The sequence below is a fragment of the Siphateles boraxobius genome, unplaced genomic scaffold (genome assembly GCF_051911475.1).
Source record: "Siphateles boraxobius isolate OS27281-9 unplaced genomic scaffold, OSU_SipBor_1 1, whole genome shotgun sequence".
In the NCBI taxonomy this organism is placed as follows: Eukaryota; Metazoa; Chordata; class Actinopteri; order Cypriniformes; family Leuciscidae; genus Siphateles; species Siphateles boraxobius.
Window position 1 is genome coordinate 13405945 of NW_027508699.1, and position 18678 is coordinate 13424622.

The window sequence follows — 18678 nt, forward strand, 5'->3', positions numbered from 1 at the left end:
GGTCAGGCAAATCCGGGGCATCTAAATCGAACAGCCTCTGTCAAGAATTAACTGAAAGCTATTAATTCACTGTCATAAACGTAAAAAAAATACTTTTTAGGTTTTATTGTATTAATACAAACACAAACTCATTTTCACATAACTTCAGAAAGACCTTAATAACTTTGAGTCTATAAAATGTATATTGTGGAAACCAGGAACACTCTGCTATATTCATTGAGTCGTTTGTAATGTCGTTGGGACAAACACTGTCAAGTCTTTCTTTAGTAGGTCATATCCTAATTGTCTTCTATTCTATATTTTTAGCCTATCATGTTTTCTAAAAAATACTATTGACACTAGTACAGTATCTGCTACTAATAATATATTCGGTTTGCTAGACTCGATTAACATGATTGATTGATGTTAAATTATAGATATAGTCTGAATAGTAAAATTTCAGATATAATTAAGGAGCCTCACAAACATATTACTCTCAAAAGGATCTTTATTAATTCAATTAATGTGTTATTAAAAGAAAAAAAATCTCTTTTTTATAGACAGAATCTAATTGGCAAGAGGAGACGTGTGATATCAACTTAAACAGCAATTTTGGCTTTAAAGACTAAAATACTTTCAGTTTTCTATTATTTTATAGTGTTGTGCTAATAAACACTTTAAGGTCACCTTTTGAAATACATGTATTGAACAATACAAACCAAAAAAAATTATAAATAAACTTTGGTAACTTGCTATCATTAACTACATCAACAAATTCAATAAAACCATAGCAAATTAATTTAAATTTGTATCCTCAATTTTTAACATCCAAAGTCTTTCATTATTTGTCATACTTATTTATCCCACACTTCAAGATGTCTTCATCTAAATTAACTTCATAGTATTACACAAATAGAACAAAAGGTACATTCAGTTTTGCATCTCAAAAGTAACAGGTAGTAATTGTCTACAGACCTTGTAGTGTTTGTTAGTTTGTGCCTACATTTCCTTCACATAATTATTACAGCAGCGTTAGCAAACTTAAAACCTTTGTTTGACCTTAAGAGGAACAAAGAGCAACAGAAAATGCAAAAAGGCAACTTTCTACACATAAATGAATTTAGAAGCAAGATCCATTTACAAGCTCTACCATTCAATGCATATACCTCTTTTTCTCTCAAATTTGGAATATCTATATACACTGTATATATGTGTGAGTGTGCATGTGTGTGTATATTAAGTTTAAAAGTGCACCACAGAGTAAACTGCAAAATATTAAGTTAAGTCTTAAGTAGACTGAAGTGTCAAGCCTCTCTTCAATCATAATTAGTTATTTGCGTTCATATATCAAATATCAAGTTAATGGACCACGACCACAAAACAAGAGGTATTTTAACATTAAACATTACCAACAAGTCTAGTAATTAAGGGCTGTTAACACAACACTGTTTTCAACTAAAAAAGGAAACTTTTTATGCGTTTTGGTCATTCATTTACACAATGTCAGGGGCCTGAAAACGCAAACTTTCGAAAACAGGTTTCAAAGTGTAAGTTTTTGAAAACTATACCATTATCATCTCTGCATAAACAAACAAAACAAAAAAAAACGCGAATTTGTGAAAACAGTGATGTCATGCACATGCGTATTATGTGTTAATACAGTAGGTGCATAGTATTTCTTTACGAAGTGACATCGCCAACTACTGGCCTTGCAGCACAATAAAACGTTTCTAATCGTTTTCAAGGATCCGTATGAACGGGGACCATTTTGACAATGTTGTGGTCTGTACAGAAAAAACGCAAAGGAAAAACATTCCCATTTTTAGTACATCATTGTCGTGTAAACATAGGCTACATGGTTTCTGAGAACATCAAATTGCTCGATTCCCAATTCAAAGAACTTGCAAATGTATGTTTGCTTCATATTTCTCAAAGATTTTAGTAGAAAAGCTATCTGTGCACTTTCAGCTCAAAGTGTAATATTATATTATATATAATATTATTATTATATAACAACTCATTCCACAAAACAAATCATGAATGAAGACTACACAAAGAGCAAGGCCTCTAAAAAATAGAACATTACTTCCGATTAAGGTCAGTGACGTACATGAACTTATAACTTAAAAAAAGAAAACTGTGTAAAAGACTTAATGCTTAGTACTTCAATTATGCTCTTCTTGGGAAGAAGCAAACATTTCATTAGACCGGGTTTAGAAAACTAGTTATACTGAATAAAGATCAGTTACTTCATTAATTTGCTCCCCTTGATTTTCCCTTCAACTAATCCAGCCTGCTGGATATTGAATTACACTTGGACTTGATTGCAGACTGTAAAGACAAACTACGTGACTAATTAATGCAAAAACTGTCTTCTTTTTTTTGCATGTTGATGTGGGGTGCATCAATGTCTTGTTGCCGTTCAGAAAACTGGCTGCATGCTACAAAACCAAAAGATTTTAAATGACATCAAGTGCGAAGTTACGGATGACATCGACTGCTTGCGAGTCAAAGCCGCAGATGTCCAGCATGCCACGGTCTTCGGGGTCAGCGATGGACAGCGAGTTGGCAATCATTCCACACACAATCAGTTTGGAAAATAAACCCCTTTTCTAAAAAAAAGAAAAAAAAAAGAAAAAGAAAACACAAACATGACATTTTCACTTTAAAATGAAGAACATCCTATCACTATTACCAAATCAAAGAAAACCATACTAAAAGAAGGACTGTCAATTGATTTAAAAATGTAATTATCACCTGACAAGCCAATTACTCTAATTGTAGATTAATTGTATACAGTTTGTGTCACATGTATGTCCTGTGTTTCCCCCCCTCATTGTTCAATTGGTTTAGTCCTGTGTCCTAGTTTTCCCACTCATCGTTAGTGTTTAGTTCTATCACCTGTCTACCTGTCATTATCAGTTCATTTGCCCCAGCTGTGTCTTGTTTCCCTAATCTGTTCCCTGTGTATTTAAGGCTATGTTTACACATAGCCGGGTGTAACGGCTCAACTGGGGATCATGTAAACTGGGGAAGTGCGCGTGCACGCAGACAGTTTACCTGGATTTCAGGCAGATTTTAAACGGTGACAGATTCGTCACAGCTAATTTTTCACTGAGCAGATTTAAAAGCTTTCCATGTTATTGTTAAATTTTTGTATCACATTAGGACTCTGTTGTTTACTCTGCGCTGCTCCGCTCTATGTTTCAGGCGCCTTTAAGGGAAGTTTTAATGTGCTTTAATTTCGTGACACACAGACCACGCCCACATTATTTTGTTACATTCGTTTCAATAAAATTTGTATCTGATGACAACTGTAAATATATTAAATAAATTATACTATTGTGTTATATTAGAAAATAAATGTCACAGTTGAATTACCTTTTTATCGTAAGAGCAATTTAACACACAATCGCCCTTCATTGTGAAATTTTCACATCTCTTAATATAATGGTGATCCTTTATTGAGCAGCTGGCAGGATATTGGTTATCCTATATAATTTTGATTTGTCTAACTTTAATTGCATCAATTTGCTGTGGTAGTCTATGGCCTAACAATATTTATATTTATATTTCATAGACTTTTTTTAATCTGTTCCTAACAGATAGCACATGACAACAATGAATGCACCTGATGTGATGAATAACAAGTAAAGAGAATATGTTCAAGGATTAGTTCACTTTCAAAAAATTTTTTTGCTGATAATTTACTCACCCCCATGTCATCCAAGATATCCATGTCTTTCTTTCTTCAGTCGAAAAGAAATTAAGGTTTTTGAGGAAAACATTCCTGAGTGAGTAAATTATTAGCAAAAAATTGTTTGAAAGTGAACTGATCCTTTAATGAGTTCCATGGTACCAGTCAAATGAAGAGAACTGGCATAATTTATACTACATAAAAAGAGGCCCAAACACATATTTTATTTATAAAACTCATAGACCATTGTGTAATATTTCTTTTGCTAAAGAGGTCAGCACAAAAGTAAACAATAATGCATTTCCTATTGTTTTAGAGAGGGTCATGCTATTCATGTGAGGTGACAAATGATTAAGAGGTTAGTGATGTAGGTGAAAATTAGACAGAGAATATCAGTAGGCCTATATATTTTTAATAATTCATCATCACTATATCATATGTTCTGCTTATTTCAGTAATACAATTTGTGGTTGCACTTTCCACTCTGTGTTTTTCACAGGACTTTAATCACTAAAGACAAAGTGTTCTCTAAATGTCCAATACAAGACATTAGATACACAACATTCAAGTTCATGCTACTGAGCATAATGTACAATGTTTGAGCGACTTACATTCCATTTCAAGGTACACATTTGAAAGTCTTATCAGTTCTTATCAAATCGAACCCATGACTTTGGCGTCGCAAGCACAACACTCTACTGTTTGAGCTACAGGAATGCTTGATACAATGATTTGATCACTTGGTTGATCAAATGATTATATGCTTCTAAGAAGATGCAGTAGTAAATACAGAATTGTTCTGATAGAAACAAAGAAATTATTTTTTATTTTATAAATTTTTGAAAATGTTACAAGTTCAAGAGATAATTAACTTCATGACCCTATAAGCATTGCTGCTTTATATCCAGGGAAAATGATACGGACACGTCACAGCTGGTTGTTCAAAAAAGAGATCTAAAATATCATAGCAGAGTAAAATAAGCTGATAAGTATTTTTATATAAAAAATAATTTATCCATTATAAAATTAGGCTATATGCAGGTCGATAAATGCAACTTGTTAAAAAAAATCTAAATGACTTTGCAATTTATGTTTCTTTTAGGTAGCCTACTTTAACTTAATCTACATCTGTTGTTATTTGTGATTAGAACCCATAACAACACAAGTGCGCTGACAAGTCTGTTCATCCAATGAAACCGAATGACCCTTGTCATGGGCGTGGTTTCTGAGCTTAACACTAAAGTATGTTAAACTTCTTTGAAAATAGGTCAAATACGAAGGAATATCATACACTGCAAAAACAAAATGCTTTATTCGCATACCATGTATACAACTGGTGAAATATTCGTTTTTAATTGGTGATCCGTAAAATAGGGCATGAATCTGTCGCTGTTAAAGGTGCAATGTGTAAAAATTTTGAGTATCTATTAACAGAAATGCAATATGACATCCATAACTATGTTTTCAGTGGTGTATAAAGAACTTACTTGATAAACCGTAATGTTTTTATTACCTTAGAATGAAACATTTATATCTACATAACCGCGGGAATCCCCTTCTATGAAGGTCGACATATTGTGACGTCATGTTTCTACCGTAGCCGACAGCGAACAAACAGCGCTACAGAGCGCGTTTCATCACTACCTTGAAAGAGAAGCCGCAGAAAGTTAGAAGCTAGCCATAAACACCCTGAGTAGTGACTTGTCCCTTGTCAGTGGTGTAAAATATGTAGTTGGATTGTTTCATGTAACTTAGTTCTCCTCCCTCGCTGTGTTATGGCTTTGCTATGTGGGGATAAATGTGCTGGTTACGTTCGTGAGACAGCTGATTAGTACTCTTGTCATTGACCGTAAAACAGTAACGTTATAGGAGTCACCAACCCGTCGGTCGCGATCGACAAGTCGATCTTGGAAGCATTTTAAGTCGATCGTGAAGAGTTTTCAAAATCAGAGAAAAAAAGCCTATTGTGTGTAGTAAATGGTGACTAGGGGATTCGGAGGCGCGCGCGCTGTTACAATCATGCCATTTTTGCCACACGCACCTTTGGGCTCATGCGGAGGCGTCCAGTATAAACAAGGCTTTACTCTTTAACCAGCTCAGCCACAGTAGCAGCTCATATTAGCCAGCTAAACTTTTACTACCCTGTTAGAAAAAATATGTAGTAGGATAGTTTCATGTGGTTCTTCTCCCTCGCTGTATTATGGGTTTTCTATGTGGGGGGAAATGTGCTGGTTACGTTTGTGAGACAATCAGCTGATTACTATTATTATATTATATATTAAGACCCTTGATCCTCACCTGACTATGGCTTTGTAAACTTTATCCATGTGGTTTATAATGGACTGTGGTACAGAAACAGTGACAATGTTACACACTCTTGGCTTACTCTGGCTATTCTCTGCTGTCTCAGATGACGATATGTTTGTCCCGTTTTAGCCACCGTAGCTTCTTCGAAATGGAGGGGTGAGCAGTGGGCTGAGCCATTAGTGCAACTCGCAGCCGAACCGCTAGATGTCACTAAAAATCACACACTGCACCTTTAACATCTGCTGGAAATCCAGGTGAAACTATCTGTGTGCACGCGCGCATCCCCAGTTGATCAGTAACACTGGGTATTTAGAGAAACAAATATTTCCCCCCTCCGTTTTCAATAATAACATCGTGCAAACAACCCGCATAAATACGCCGCGAGCGCCATCATGACTATGCCAAACCTATGGGTGGCAGTGTAGGGAGAAGGATAAAGCCATGCAAGCCAATCAGAATCCTCAGAATCGTCAAAAGAGAACCTAAAACCCCGTTTCTCCCAGTTGACACGGCAACACATAACCGGTGTTTTCAGAAATCTCCACTTTGGCCGGAGTTTTTAGAAATAATCGTTTTCTGTGATAAAAACTGGGTTTTCGTGTAAATGAGAGGCCAAACCGCAGGGAAATATCTGCGTTTTAAGTCCTGTGTTTCAGTCTGTTCCTGGTCTGTCGTTGTTACTATATGCGTGGTTGTTCTGTTCCCGTTCTACCTGTTTATCCAGATGGTGAAAATTAAAGTCTGCTTCTATTGTGATCCTGACTCCTTGCCTGCTTCAACCAGTCCATGCCGTGACAGTTTGGGGGTCAGAAATAGTTTTTTTTATTATTTAAAAGAAATGAACACTTATTTAGCAAGTATTTAGCATTGAATTTATCAAAAGTGACAGTAAAGCCATTTATAATGTTACAAAATATTTCTATTTCAGATAAATGCGGTTCTTATAAACTTTCTATTCATCAAAGAATCCTGAATAAAATGTATCATGGTTTCCACAAACATATTAAGCAGCACAACTGTTTCCAACACTGATCCGATGTTTCTTGAGCAGCAAATCATTATATTAGAATGATTTCTGAAGGATCATGTGATACTGGAGTAATGATGCTGAGAATTCAGTTTTGACCACATAAATATATTACATTTTAAATTATATTAAAATACAAAACAAACATAATACTTTTTTTTATTAATTGCACTAACTTTGTGTTAAATCGACAGCCTTATTAAAACATATTACAGACCGCAAAGAATATAACAGTGTAATAAGGTAAAACCAAATTGCTTATACATTCCCTTTCAATTTGCACTCACTTGTCTATACGTCTTCAGTGTGTCTGCTGGATTTTCCCTCCCAAGGGTTTGATTATTGGTGAAAATGATGAAGACATCCACAGTTTTCTCATTCTCTGAGGCCCAAGTGATGGGTAAAGCACAGTCTGTACTGCCACCAGGAGTCTAGAGAGAAATCACATGTAGATTATGATTACAGATGTAATCATTTTTTTTATAGCATGAAATGTTTTCTCAAGATGTTCTTACCTGGATGAGCTGTGCTGCTACTTGCATAAGCGTCATATCAGAAGAGACAGTACAGGGAAGAACACTTCCTTCAGAGTAAACCACAATCTGTGCGTTAAGCTCCGTTTGTGCAATTACCTGCACATTAAAAGAGAACCATTAAATATATTCGGTACAGTGTAAAAAAAAACATTTTCATGATACAACATTTAATATTTTGTCAAATTAATGTAGATAATGTGGTTCAGATAACATTATATTTTGAATTTGTATTTATTAAAACAATCTCCTTCATTGTATTAACTCAATTTTTCAATTTCAATGGACTCAATGGCAATGGCAATTCAATTCAATGTAGTGTTTCACGATACACCGGTACTAGAAAGGTATCGCGATACCCAGCTATTAAAATTGGTACGATACTAAATTTTATTAGTAGGCTACCGGTACTTTAAGAGTGACAGCACTCTAAATAATAAGAGCAGTATTTCTTTAATTTGCGTCGATGTGTGACAGCCGGAGTCAGGATGTGTGTGCAGAGCTCTGCTTCCACTGTTTTCATTTACTAAACAACAGAAAGCAGAACAGTAAAATATACACGCACAGCGAAACATGCATGCATGAGAAAATAAAGCGCGGGACGTGCTCGCGCTGCCGGCTCAGACCTGAAGCGCACATACACACACGCCTTTCACACAGCATGCGCTCGCGACTTCAGTTCTCTTTCGTGGATTATTTGGATTGAATAATCAAAATTCTAGGTAAAAAATGTACGTACTGGCAAGTATTCACGTAAACAGAGTCGGGGTATGTCTTTAGTAAACGTAAACCGTTTGTAAAAATAAATCATATGTGTTCCATTGGGTAGACTACGGGCAGGTCTTAAAGGGCCAGCAGCCTAATATTCTGTGTAAGTAATGTTAATGAAACAACAGAAAATAGACAATCACCAATGCTTGGCTGAATAAATGTATCTATTTATTAAGAATCAGTCTATAGTTCATTTATAGAGTGAAGATTTTATTTTTTCAGCTACAGCACTAGATCTATTTGACAGTAGCATTCAAAAAAGAAATGTAGCACTGTTTATTTTATTTGTCTCTTATAGTATTTGTCATATTGTTTGTAATTTGATGTTTGCTTATTTTTAATAACAAAGATACAATTAAAGTAAATATCTATATTGTAATTATAAAATTACATTTAAAAAATATTAAATAACTCGTTTCATGAAATAAGATTTTGGTCATCCCAACCTGTTCAGAATTGTGAAATGTTAGCAAATGTTAACATGATTGATAATAATGTCAATGTTGCAAACATCTTTGTAAGGACGTACACACTGGCACTTGCTAATTATTATTATTTTATGTAATAAAGGGGAGGGAATGGTCAAAAAGCAGGGAAGGAAGTTTTTTTAAATTAATTTATAAAACAATGAATCTGGTATCGTATCGAAGTCATAATTTTGGTATCGTGGCAACACTAGTGTGTTATATGATTAGAATGTTGTGCTGGTTTTAAAATAAAGCTCAGCAATGATATTTGAGAGTGTTTCTCCCTTTTCAGGAAAAGTATCAAAGTATCGAAATCACAATTCTTGACTTGGTATCGGTATCGAAACAATAATTTTGGTATCGTGACAACACTAATTCAACCAGGCTAAAATTTTTATTTTAAGCTCATATTTTATACTTTTTTTTATTAAATAAAAAATATTTTAATGAACACCTTCAGGTGGTGCTTCACGTTTCTCTCCTTACTGATTTTTATAAAGTAAACGTAAGAATAACTTTTATATTGTTAGCAATTTTTCAAGATGAACATTTCCTGGACTGAAGCAACTTCAGGTTTACTTGATTATCCATACACCATTCAAAGAAAAATCATGTTAAAATATGAGTATTAAATATGATACGTCAGAAACGTTTAACTGTCAATCATAATTGTAAATGTATTACAATATATGTTTCGCCCCCCACAATTGAAACTAAAGAGCTTTGATCATAAAACTAAACTAATTTAAATATCGTCTTACTAAGACATAAGCGTGTTATAAAAGGTGTTTTGTTTTATGGAAGTAAAATAATTCCAAATGTTTTTGAAACAAAAAGCATGTTGAATAGTACTACTTGAAAAATAATATGCATTGCATTAACCCTGCTTGTATTTTAATGCATTGTATTTTTAGGGCTTGCATTTTTATGGGCTGAAATTTAGCATGGTTGAATATTTAAGCTGTGAATATTTAAATTCAAAATATTTCAAACAGATTTTCATTAGTAAAATTTCAATAATCCATATTCACCTTTCATATTTCACGTCCAAAATATTCAAACTGATTAAAAATACAACCTATAATATTCAACAGGCGGTTTTCGGTCCATTTTATTTCGCTTTGCAAATTCGCTTCCACAAATTCAGTGGTTCAAATTCGGCAGTAAATTCAACGTTGACGTCCAGGAACTGCAGGAAAAGCAGTAGATTACCGACCATAATCTCCATCTGCTGTTAGTCTTCCTCACCAGCAGGGGGTGCAAGCACGTGTTGTTGACGAAGACCCGAGCAACAGTTTGAGCAAGCCATTCATTCATAAAAACCCATTTACAACAATGTAAGTGTATCTGTGATTATTATGACGTCTGTTTTATGTGAAATTTAGTGTCTTCACGATTACATTTCCTGTGTAGCCTACATGCATCTTTCTCTACCGTGAACGAGATTATAATTTTAACCTTATATACAGTATGTGCTGCATGCAGTACTAGGGTTTCCCTCAATACGTCAGGATTCCCCTGCTGGACATATAAAACGCTTAACGTAGCTTAATGGACTAATACAGTGATATAAAAGACCAAACTCGCAGGCAAGCAGAAGGACTCAGAATATGAACTTAACGCGCAAAGTTTAAAGCTGGGCGTTTCCCTGTGATTCTGGCATTGGCTTGACATTGGACATTCGCACATTAGGGACCGTCTCTGAGGTTATGATGAGGTATTGAGGGAAACCGATTATAATCCCGTTCATGGTAGAAAAAGTTGATAAAATGTAACCTAACACAGGGAAAGTAACAATGAAGTTAATGAATGAAACATAAACAGCTTTTGTGCCTTTATCATCTTTTCTGCATATATACTGACCCAGATAATCACCACAAAAAAACTTAATGCATGCTCAATTGTTGTAAATGAGTTTTGAATGAATGGCTTGCTCAAACTGTTGCTCGGTCTTCATCAACAACACGTGCTTGCACCCCCTGCTGGTGAGGAAGACTAACAGCAGATGGAGATTATGGTCGGTAATCTACTGCTTTTCCTGCAGTTCCTGGACGTCAACGTTGAATTTACTGTCGAATTTGAACCACTGAATTTGTGGAAGTGAATTTGCAAAGCGAAATAAAATGGACCGAAAACCGCCTGTTGAATATTATAGGTTGTACTTTTAATCAGTTTGAATATTTTGGAAGTGAAATATGAAAGGTGAATATGGATTATTGAAATTTTACCAATGAAAATGTGTTTGAAATGTTTTGAATTTAAATATTCACAGCTTAAATATTCAACCATGCTAAATTTTAGCCCATAAAAATGCAAGCCCTAAAAATACAATGCATTAAAATACAAGCAGGGTTAATGCAATGCATATTATTTTTCAAGTAGTACTATTCAACATGCTTTTTGTTTCAAAAACATTTGGCATTATTTTACTTCCATATTGTTTTATCCTCGAGTGAGTATGAGCTTCATATTGTCCTATCCACCTTATTCCTGACGACCTTACTGCGTTTTGAATTATGGGTGGCACTTCCGGTTTGGGGAACTTCCATACAAAAAGGCTGAAACTAATCATTTCAAATCATAAGGTTGCCCTTCAAATAAAGCTGATCCGTCAGTTTGACTGGATGAGCTGTCAATTTTCCTTCAAGATTTATTTTCAGACATCATGAGAATAACGTTATACTTGGTATTTTAACGTGACATGTTATAACAAGAATATCTATGGCAAGAGCTCTTTTCAGTCGCTGCTTTCTTTACCTCATGATGATTTTTATTTTTTCCTTTGCAATCCGCTGTAAAAGTATGAAAAAGTACAACATATACGGCACATTTGTGCTCTGTTCTCCCGAATTTAATTTACGTTAATAATTCACTGGAATGCACGAAGAATCTCTCGTTATTTTCCTCAAATCCTCACGTTTCTTTCCAGGTTTGTTTTCACAGGTAAATGCAATTTATAATCTGTCAAAATGACGGAAATCACTTTGATATAGTGTCACGTAATGCTGAAGTTAATGTACATTTTTGATTAAGGCCTGTTATACTGATCGATATTTGCCTACTACAGTGATATTTACCAAAGACTCGCGCTCTTGGGGCTATTTTTGGTCTGTTGACCTTGTTGATTCTTTTAAACTTTTAAATTTCATTTAATGTTCGATGGTTGAAGGGCGAGTCGATTAATGTCATCTCATTGTGACACTTTTTTAACGTATTGCGTTCATAGAGCGAGCCTTTCACTGATTGTTTACAGCTTAACGGAAGTTACACCCATAATTCGCGCAAAGCGTCATGGGGCATAGGAATAAGGTGGATATAATACAATATGAGCCATAAAAGCCTGATGTATCAAATTTAGAAATTTTGCACATGTGCAAAATTAATTTTTAGAATTCGTTTTATAATTTGTCTTAAACGTTTAATAATTATGTTACATTTAAAAAAAAAAAATCTGATTATTATTTCATTTGTCATCCTTCTTTAAAGGGTTAAAGGTGCATCTGCTAAATGTTCATTTTGTCCACTTTTCGAAGTGAACTAGCATACAGACCACCTCAAAGTGTCTAAAATTTCTTTACATGATTCGCATATGAGATCAGTGCACTGGAGAGGCAATTCATTGATGTTTAGAAGACTAGAGTGTCCCGTCAGAAAAGGAATATGCAAGGAATGTGAAATATGTGCGGGGCGGACCTCAGCAGCCACACACACTTTTTCCAAGGACAAAACATTGGCTTAAAATATGACTGAATGCTCTTCAGTGACGTCACTGTGTTTCTAGAACACAGTTTGCAGAAGTGTAGTCTTACCATGCACATTGCCGCTGCTACTGCCACAGTGCTGATGGAGCTGCCGTGAGTCACGCTGCTCAGAGAAGAACTTACATCAACAGCCACTAAAAAACGCTTGCCTGTGGGCTCCACGGTCTGGAGACATAAAGAGTCACAGGTTAAAGGGATAGTTCACCCAAGAATGAAAATTCTGTCATCATTTACTCACCCTCAAGTTGTTCCAAACCCGTATGAGTTTCGTTCTTCTGCTGAACACTTAAGAAGATATTTTGAAGAATATGGGTAGCCAACTTCCATAGTATATTATTTTCATACTATGGAAGTCAATGGCATTAATTAACTGTTTGGTTACCAACATTCTTCAAAATATCTTCTTTTGTGTTCAGCTGAAGAAAGAAACTTATACAGGTTTGATAAAACTTGAGGGTGAATAAATGATTACAGAATTTTCATTTTTGGGTGAACTATTCCTTCAACGTCATCATTTGATTTCTACAGTATCTCGAAAACAAATGTGTTACACAGCTTACGTCAAGGTGTCACTCACTGAAATAGTTTTGCAGAAGGCGCAGTCCAGGGCTTGAACAATGTCTCCCTCCGGCTCCCATGTCAGTTTGCTACGCTTCCCATGACCTCTCTTATAGTTTTCAGATGCCACAAGAATGTTGAACGGCTGTGTTTTTGCCTGAAATAGCACACAAGTTGAAAATTAACATGTAAAAATTTATATTTTATTATACTCATGTATTTGGACTTTTTATATTTAATTTCAAATGTATGAATTAGAGCTGCACGATTAATCATTTAAAAGATCGCAATCTCTATTCAAACACCCACCCGATCTCATTCATAAATGACAACGATTCTATGAAACCTTTGATAAGATCACACCTGAACAATCAAATCTGCGTTTGAGTTGCCGCTGATCCAGAGAGAGCAGTCATCATATTTAGGTACGAAACAGCTTCACAAACAGTCTTTTCAACCACACATTATTTTTATTTCTATCTTACAATAATTAAGATTATCACATAAGTACTGCGATAAAATGGAGTGGAGTTAAATGCAGCTGAATCATTGATAAATGAATCATTCATTCAAGAGATCCGTTCAAATACACTCATTTATCCAGTAATTAAACAAATTAAGTATTTATGAGTGAGTCATTGAATCATTCATTTAAACCAAATGTATATATATATATATATATATATATATATATAAAAGTTTTGTCAGAACCCCTAGTAAATGTAATAATAATAATATTTATATAATAATATATCTAATAATATTTTATTAGTTTAGTCCATTCAGAATCGTGATCTTGTTTAACACAAAAAACGTGATCCTCAATTAATCCAAAATCGTGCAGCTCTAGTATGAATGTCACTAAATTAGACGTTAAACATATTATTTAATATTATTATTTGTATTACAACAAAATAACAGAGCAAAGCATAATTTATTTTAAAGAAAGATAACACTTTCCCAGCAAACCATTTCACAATTTTAAGTTTGTTGGGTTTGTGATAATAAAACAATAGAAATATTATTACAATAATGATCATAGTTAATGTGATGAACTACACCTGTGGTTACTCTGTTAGGACACCTGTGAGAACTTGCTGACTTCATACATCCACTAAAAATCACCAAAACACCAGTTAATTCAAAGTCATTGGAAAATGGCTCCGGAAACTTAGTTCAAATTTGTTTACAGGTGCCAAATAGTTTGACATTTTTGCTACATAATGCAAAGACATTCATGATTTTTAAGGGTCCCAATGCTATACATAGAATAAATGATAAGATTTCAAAATAACTGAACAAAGGAGCATTACTGGATGCTGCGATTGTATTAAAATGATGATGTTGTTGGTGTAACCTGACCTTTTTCAGTGCAGTCTCATCCTGAATCCTTTCACAGACAGCTGCAACCTCCGGACTTCCTGGTGCCAGAACCTTGTCTGCTGTCAACTTACCCAAATGCTTCAATAAAACAACCACTGGCATCTCTTTTAGCAATGCTTTCCATACCTGAGAGGGACCAATAACAACATTGTCATCAAAAATGAGGAAGACCTTTCAGCCTCATGAGTGCTCGTCATGTGCATTCAGTGCCAAGAAAACTGCATTTACAGAAAAAATTTTTTTATCTTTATTATTACTTTATGCTTTGAATTTCTATGCTCAAACTAGGGCTGTCACAACCAATGTTGGGGATAACTTAATCAGATTCCTTGTTCAAGTAACTATAGTAAAGTAATCCATTACTTTCAATGTATAACAAAATAATTGAGTTACTTTTCAAGGAAGTAACACAAGTTACTTTGCTTTCCCATCTATTGACTGACAGATCTCCTGTCTCCATGTTGAGAGAAATCAGGTGCACTGCGAACACATGATGGATGTTGTAGTTCTAGACTAAATGTGAGCATGCATTTAAACACATTCCGTATTGCTCAAAATGAATAAAAACAGTGAAATATTACGCAAACCTGCAATAAATAAATATGTTAAATAAGGCTGATATACTTTATGCATTTAATCTCACTTTATTAACCAATGTCTTTGCTGCTGACCTTATATGATCCAATTCAACCAAACTAATAAGAGAAAATTACTTTAGTTAAACATTACATTTTATTTGATTGTTTTATTGCTGTAAGTAACTTTCCCCAACACTGGTCTCAACACCACAATTTCAGTAGTTGATACCAATAAAATGTCACAATGCTTGATAGCCATTTAATATTTAATAGCAACTAACATAGTTATTAAAAAATATATAAGAAATTATCAAAATGAAATTTGGTTCAGACCTCTTTGGACTTCAGGTGGTTGGTCGGAACCTGCTCTTTTTCCAGCCTCTGCTCCTCAATAAGACGAATGAGCTCCTGTTCATCAGTCGAGTGTTTGGCTTTCTCCACAGCTTCCAGATATCCAAAAACCTTTTGCAGATCCTCAGAGATCTCTTTATCGCCATACGCTTCCTGAACCCCTTTCCATCCTTTTGTGATGTATTTGCAAACAAGAGCAACAGCTGTAAAGAACAAGAACACGTACTTATCTTTCATCATGTGACTTTTGACACAAGAAGCATTTTTTGCAGTTTACTATAAAACATCTAGTTCTGACTATAAATCCTTTTTTCACAGCTGAAGTAAAAAAAAAAAGCTGATAAATGCAACAACAAAAAAAGATCTGTGATCAGTTAATATTACCACCTACCGTTACTACTAATAAACAATATTACTTGAGCTCATTTTGATCATTTTAATAATAGGACTCAGAATAAATTAAAACTATTTAATCTAATTACATTAAATTATATGAAAAATACATAATTGCATTTGGATTACTTACTTTTTTATCATTTATAATTTCTAAATAACATGATTTATTTATAAAATAATAACCTTTTAAATTATTATGTATTTTGATACTCTATAATTTACACATTTATTTGATCTATATTACGGCAGTTGAAATTATTGAACGGACATTACAAAAATTGCCTTTAGACGTCAATATATGGTTTATTTCCATAGGATTAAACATAAACCCATCGCTGTCCACATTAAACCATTTTGCAAGCACTCACCGTCATTGGTTGGCTTCATGTGGGACAGCCTGAGGAGGTCCTGGTGGGACCAGCCTGCCCTGTGCTTGCACTTGGTCACGGCCCGCGCCAGGCTCACACCGTCCTGGCTGTTGTACCAATCAGTCACGGCCCTCCGCAGAGCCCGTCCCCACATCCCAGAGCCCGCTTTCAGCTCCTTCTTATACTGCACAAATGTGAAGAGCTGCACGGGCGCGCGACACAGTTCCTTCAGCGCCCGTAAGGCGGCCTGCCTGGTCTTGCAGTCTGCATGCTGTGAGCAGACAGCCAGGGCAAAGAGGCTGGGGTTGGGACGGACAGCGCGGCCCTCCACATTCAGGCGTCTGATCTCCTCCACCACCTCACAGCCTCGTCCCCCCTCGATGAACTGCATCAGGGACAGGGCGTTCTCCATACCCAGAGGACACTCTTTAGTGCTGTATGTGGCGCTCTCAGAGCCGTAACAGAGGAAGCGGCGCAGACACACAGCTGCGGTCACTGCTCCGCCCGATGAGTTCAGCACCTGTTCATTAACAACGGACAGTTGTTCTGGAAGAGATGCTGGATCCATAATTAACCGTCCTTCAGTCCTAAAGGCAGATCACAGAGAATAACATTACACTATGAGCACAGAACATCAACACTCACTAGTCTGTTAGAAGACACATGGTTTGCTTTGTGGAAACATAATACCAAGGTTATTTTTAAGAGTACCATGTAAATACCACGGCAAAATGAATATGGTGTGTGTGTTCTGATAAACACTACATTATGGGGACAAGATAACCAAACGTTCCATGAGAGGTGGTGATGGCGCGGTGGATAAGACACACGGCTTTAGTGTGAGAGACCCGGGTTCGAATCCACTGTGAGACACCAATGTGTCCCTGAGCAAGACACTTAACCCCTAGTTGCTCCAGAGGCGTGCGACCTCTGAAATATAGCAATTGTAAGTCGCTTTGGATAAAAGCGTCAGCTAAATGAATAAATGTAAAATGAATAAATGTCCCCACAAAGATGGCAATATCCTAAATCCTTGTGAGGACATTATTGGTCCCCATGAGGAAAACGTAAAAATGCAGAAAGTTGTTAAATTAAAGTACGATAATCCCAATGTAGGACAACAAATTACCAAGTAATGCTGAATTTTGTTCAGTCTGTTGTGTAAAAAGTTTGCATTAGCAATTAAAGAAAAACACTTAAGCAAAACATGATCAGATCAAAGTGTTGGTCCCAAATGTTTATAGATTATACTGGTAGTCCACTGTATGAAGCATTTTGGGGTATAATATGTCACAGTTTACTTTATTTTTCTATCATCACTTACATAAATGAACTTTAGTGTCCTGCACCCATTACTAAAGAAAATCTAAATTGATATCTGGTGTCTCAATAACATAATGAATAATGTTTGGTTTGACTGTATAACAAGTCTGTACTTGTTTTGTACCAAGTGCAAAGTAAAAATAAAGAGTAACGTTAGTGATGAAATTACTTTTTAGTGATGAAAGGACTTTTGAAGTCCAACTTGAGGTAATGTACATCTAAGTAGACTTCACTGTAGCTCTTAACATTTAAATTAAACACTGTATATTTTAAAGGCTCGGTTCTTCAACCCGTTGAGATTGTGCGCGTTATTTCGTTATGTCAGCTTTATGAGGATCAGTTCACTACCGTTAGCGGCTTTAATCCTGTTAGCCAGTTAGCCAGGGCAAGGAAAACCTGCTCAAAATACACTCACCCAGACAATAAAGTTCAGATTGAACAGCTCCATCACACCCATACTACATCACTGATAAACAACATGACGACCACAACCTTTACACCACACACATGATGAAGAAGGGAGGGGTAGACAAAGATCAGTTAGCCCGATGCTACATACATCACTCTACACACAAACTCTTTCTCTGCATAAACAAATACCTCAAAATCCTGCTGGAAAACTTTTTAATAAGCCCAAAAGCTCTCTAACCTGCTGTTATCCTCAGCCAAAGTACCTAACGTTAGATATTCCCGAGAGTTAACCTTACAGCTCCTCCCTTAAAATCAGACTCAATGAAGAAGAGAAGAGCGAAGATTCCTGACTGACTGAGCGCAACACAATGGCCGTGTCTCAAAACCTAGTGACCTTCCTAGATAGACATCATTGGCGCATTTTAATGCCCTAAAAATGTTGTCTATGTTGGCACTTAACTAGGTTTTAACTGTAAAAATAAAGAAAAGTAAAATAAATTTGCTTTCTATTCAATGGCCTAATTTTAATTTATGAATGTGAAATAAAAACGTAAAGAATTGAATCTGATCTCATCGAATCCGATCATTTTAGAGACTTGAAATTCTTGTAAAAAGATGTACAATACTTATAATATACTTGTAATAATAATATAATATCTTTGTATGTAATTTATTTATTTAAAAAAGTGTAATTTTAAATAATTTCATACTGTATACTTTTTAATTTAAATAAATGAATTAAAAAAGCAACATTCATGCACTATCTCG

General features: G+C 35.3%; 1 protein-coding gene across 2 annotated transcripts; it reads right to left on the reverse strand.

Annotated features, from left to right (window-relative positions):
• Positions 1 to 469: 469 nt before the first annotated feature.
• ro60 (Ro60, Y RNA binding protein) lies at positions 470 to 18291 on the reverse strand. 2 transcript variants are annotated; one of them, XM_077215914.1, is made up of 9 exons: positions 18149 to 18291; positions 16177 to 16763; positions 15395 to 15615; positions 14463 to 14609; positions 13120 to 13257; positions 12591 to 12707; positions 7526 to 7642; positions 7298 to 7441; positions 470 to 2591 (listed from the first exon to the last, which is right to left on the reverse strand). In XM_077215914.1, the coding sequence occupies exons 2-9, from the start codon at positions 16742 to 16744 to the stop codon at positions 2439 to 2441; spliced, it is 1605 nt and encodes a 534-aa protein (XP_077072029.1). In that variant the 5' UTR covers positions 16745 to 16763; positions 18149 to 18291; the 3' UTR covers positions 470 to 2438. The 2 variants fall into 2 exon arrangements, with proteins under 2 accessions (XP_077072029.1, XP_077072128.1); XM_077216013.1 differs by having other exon boundaries at positions 18100 to 18222.
• Positions 18292 to 18678: the final 387 nt, after the last annotated feature.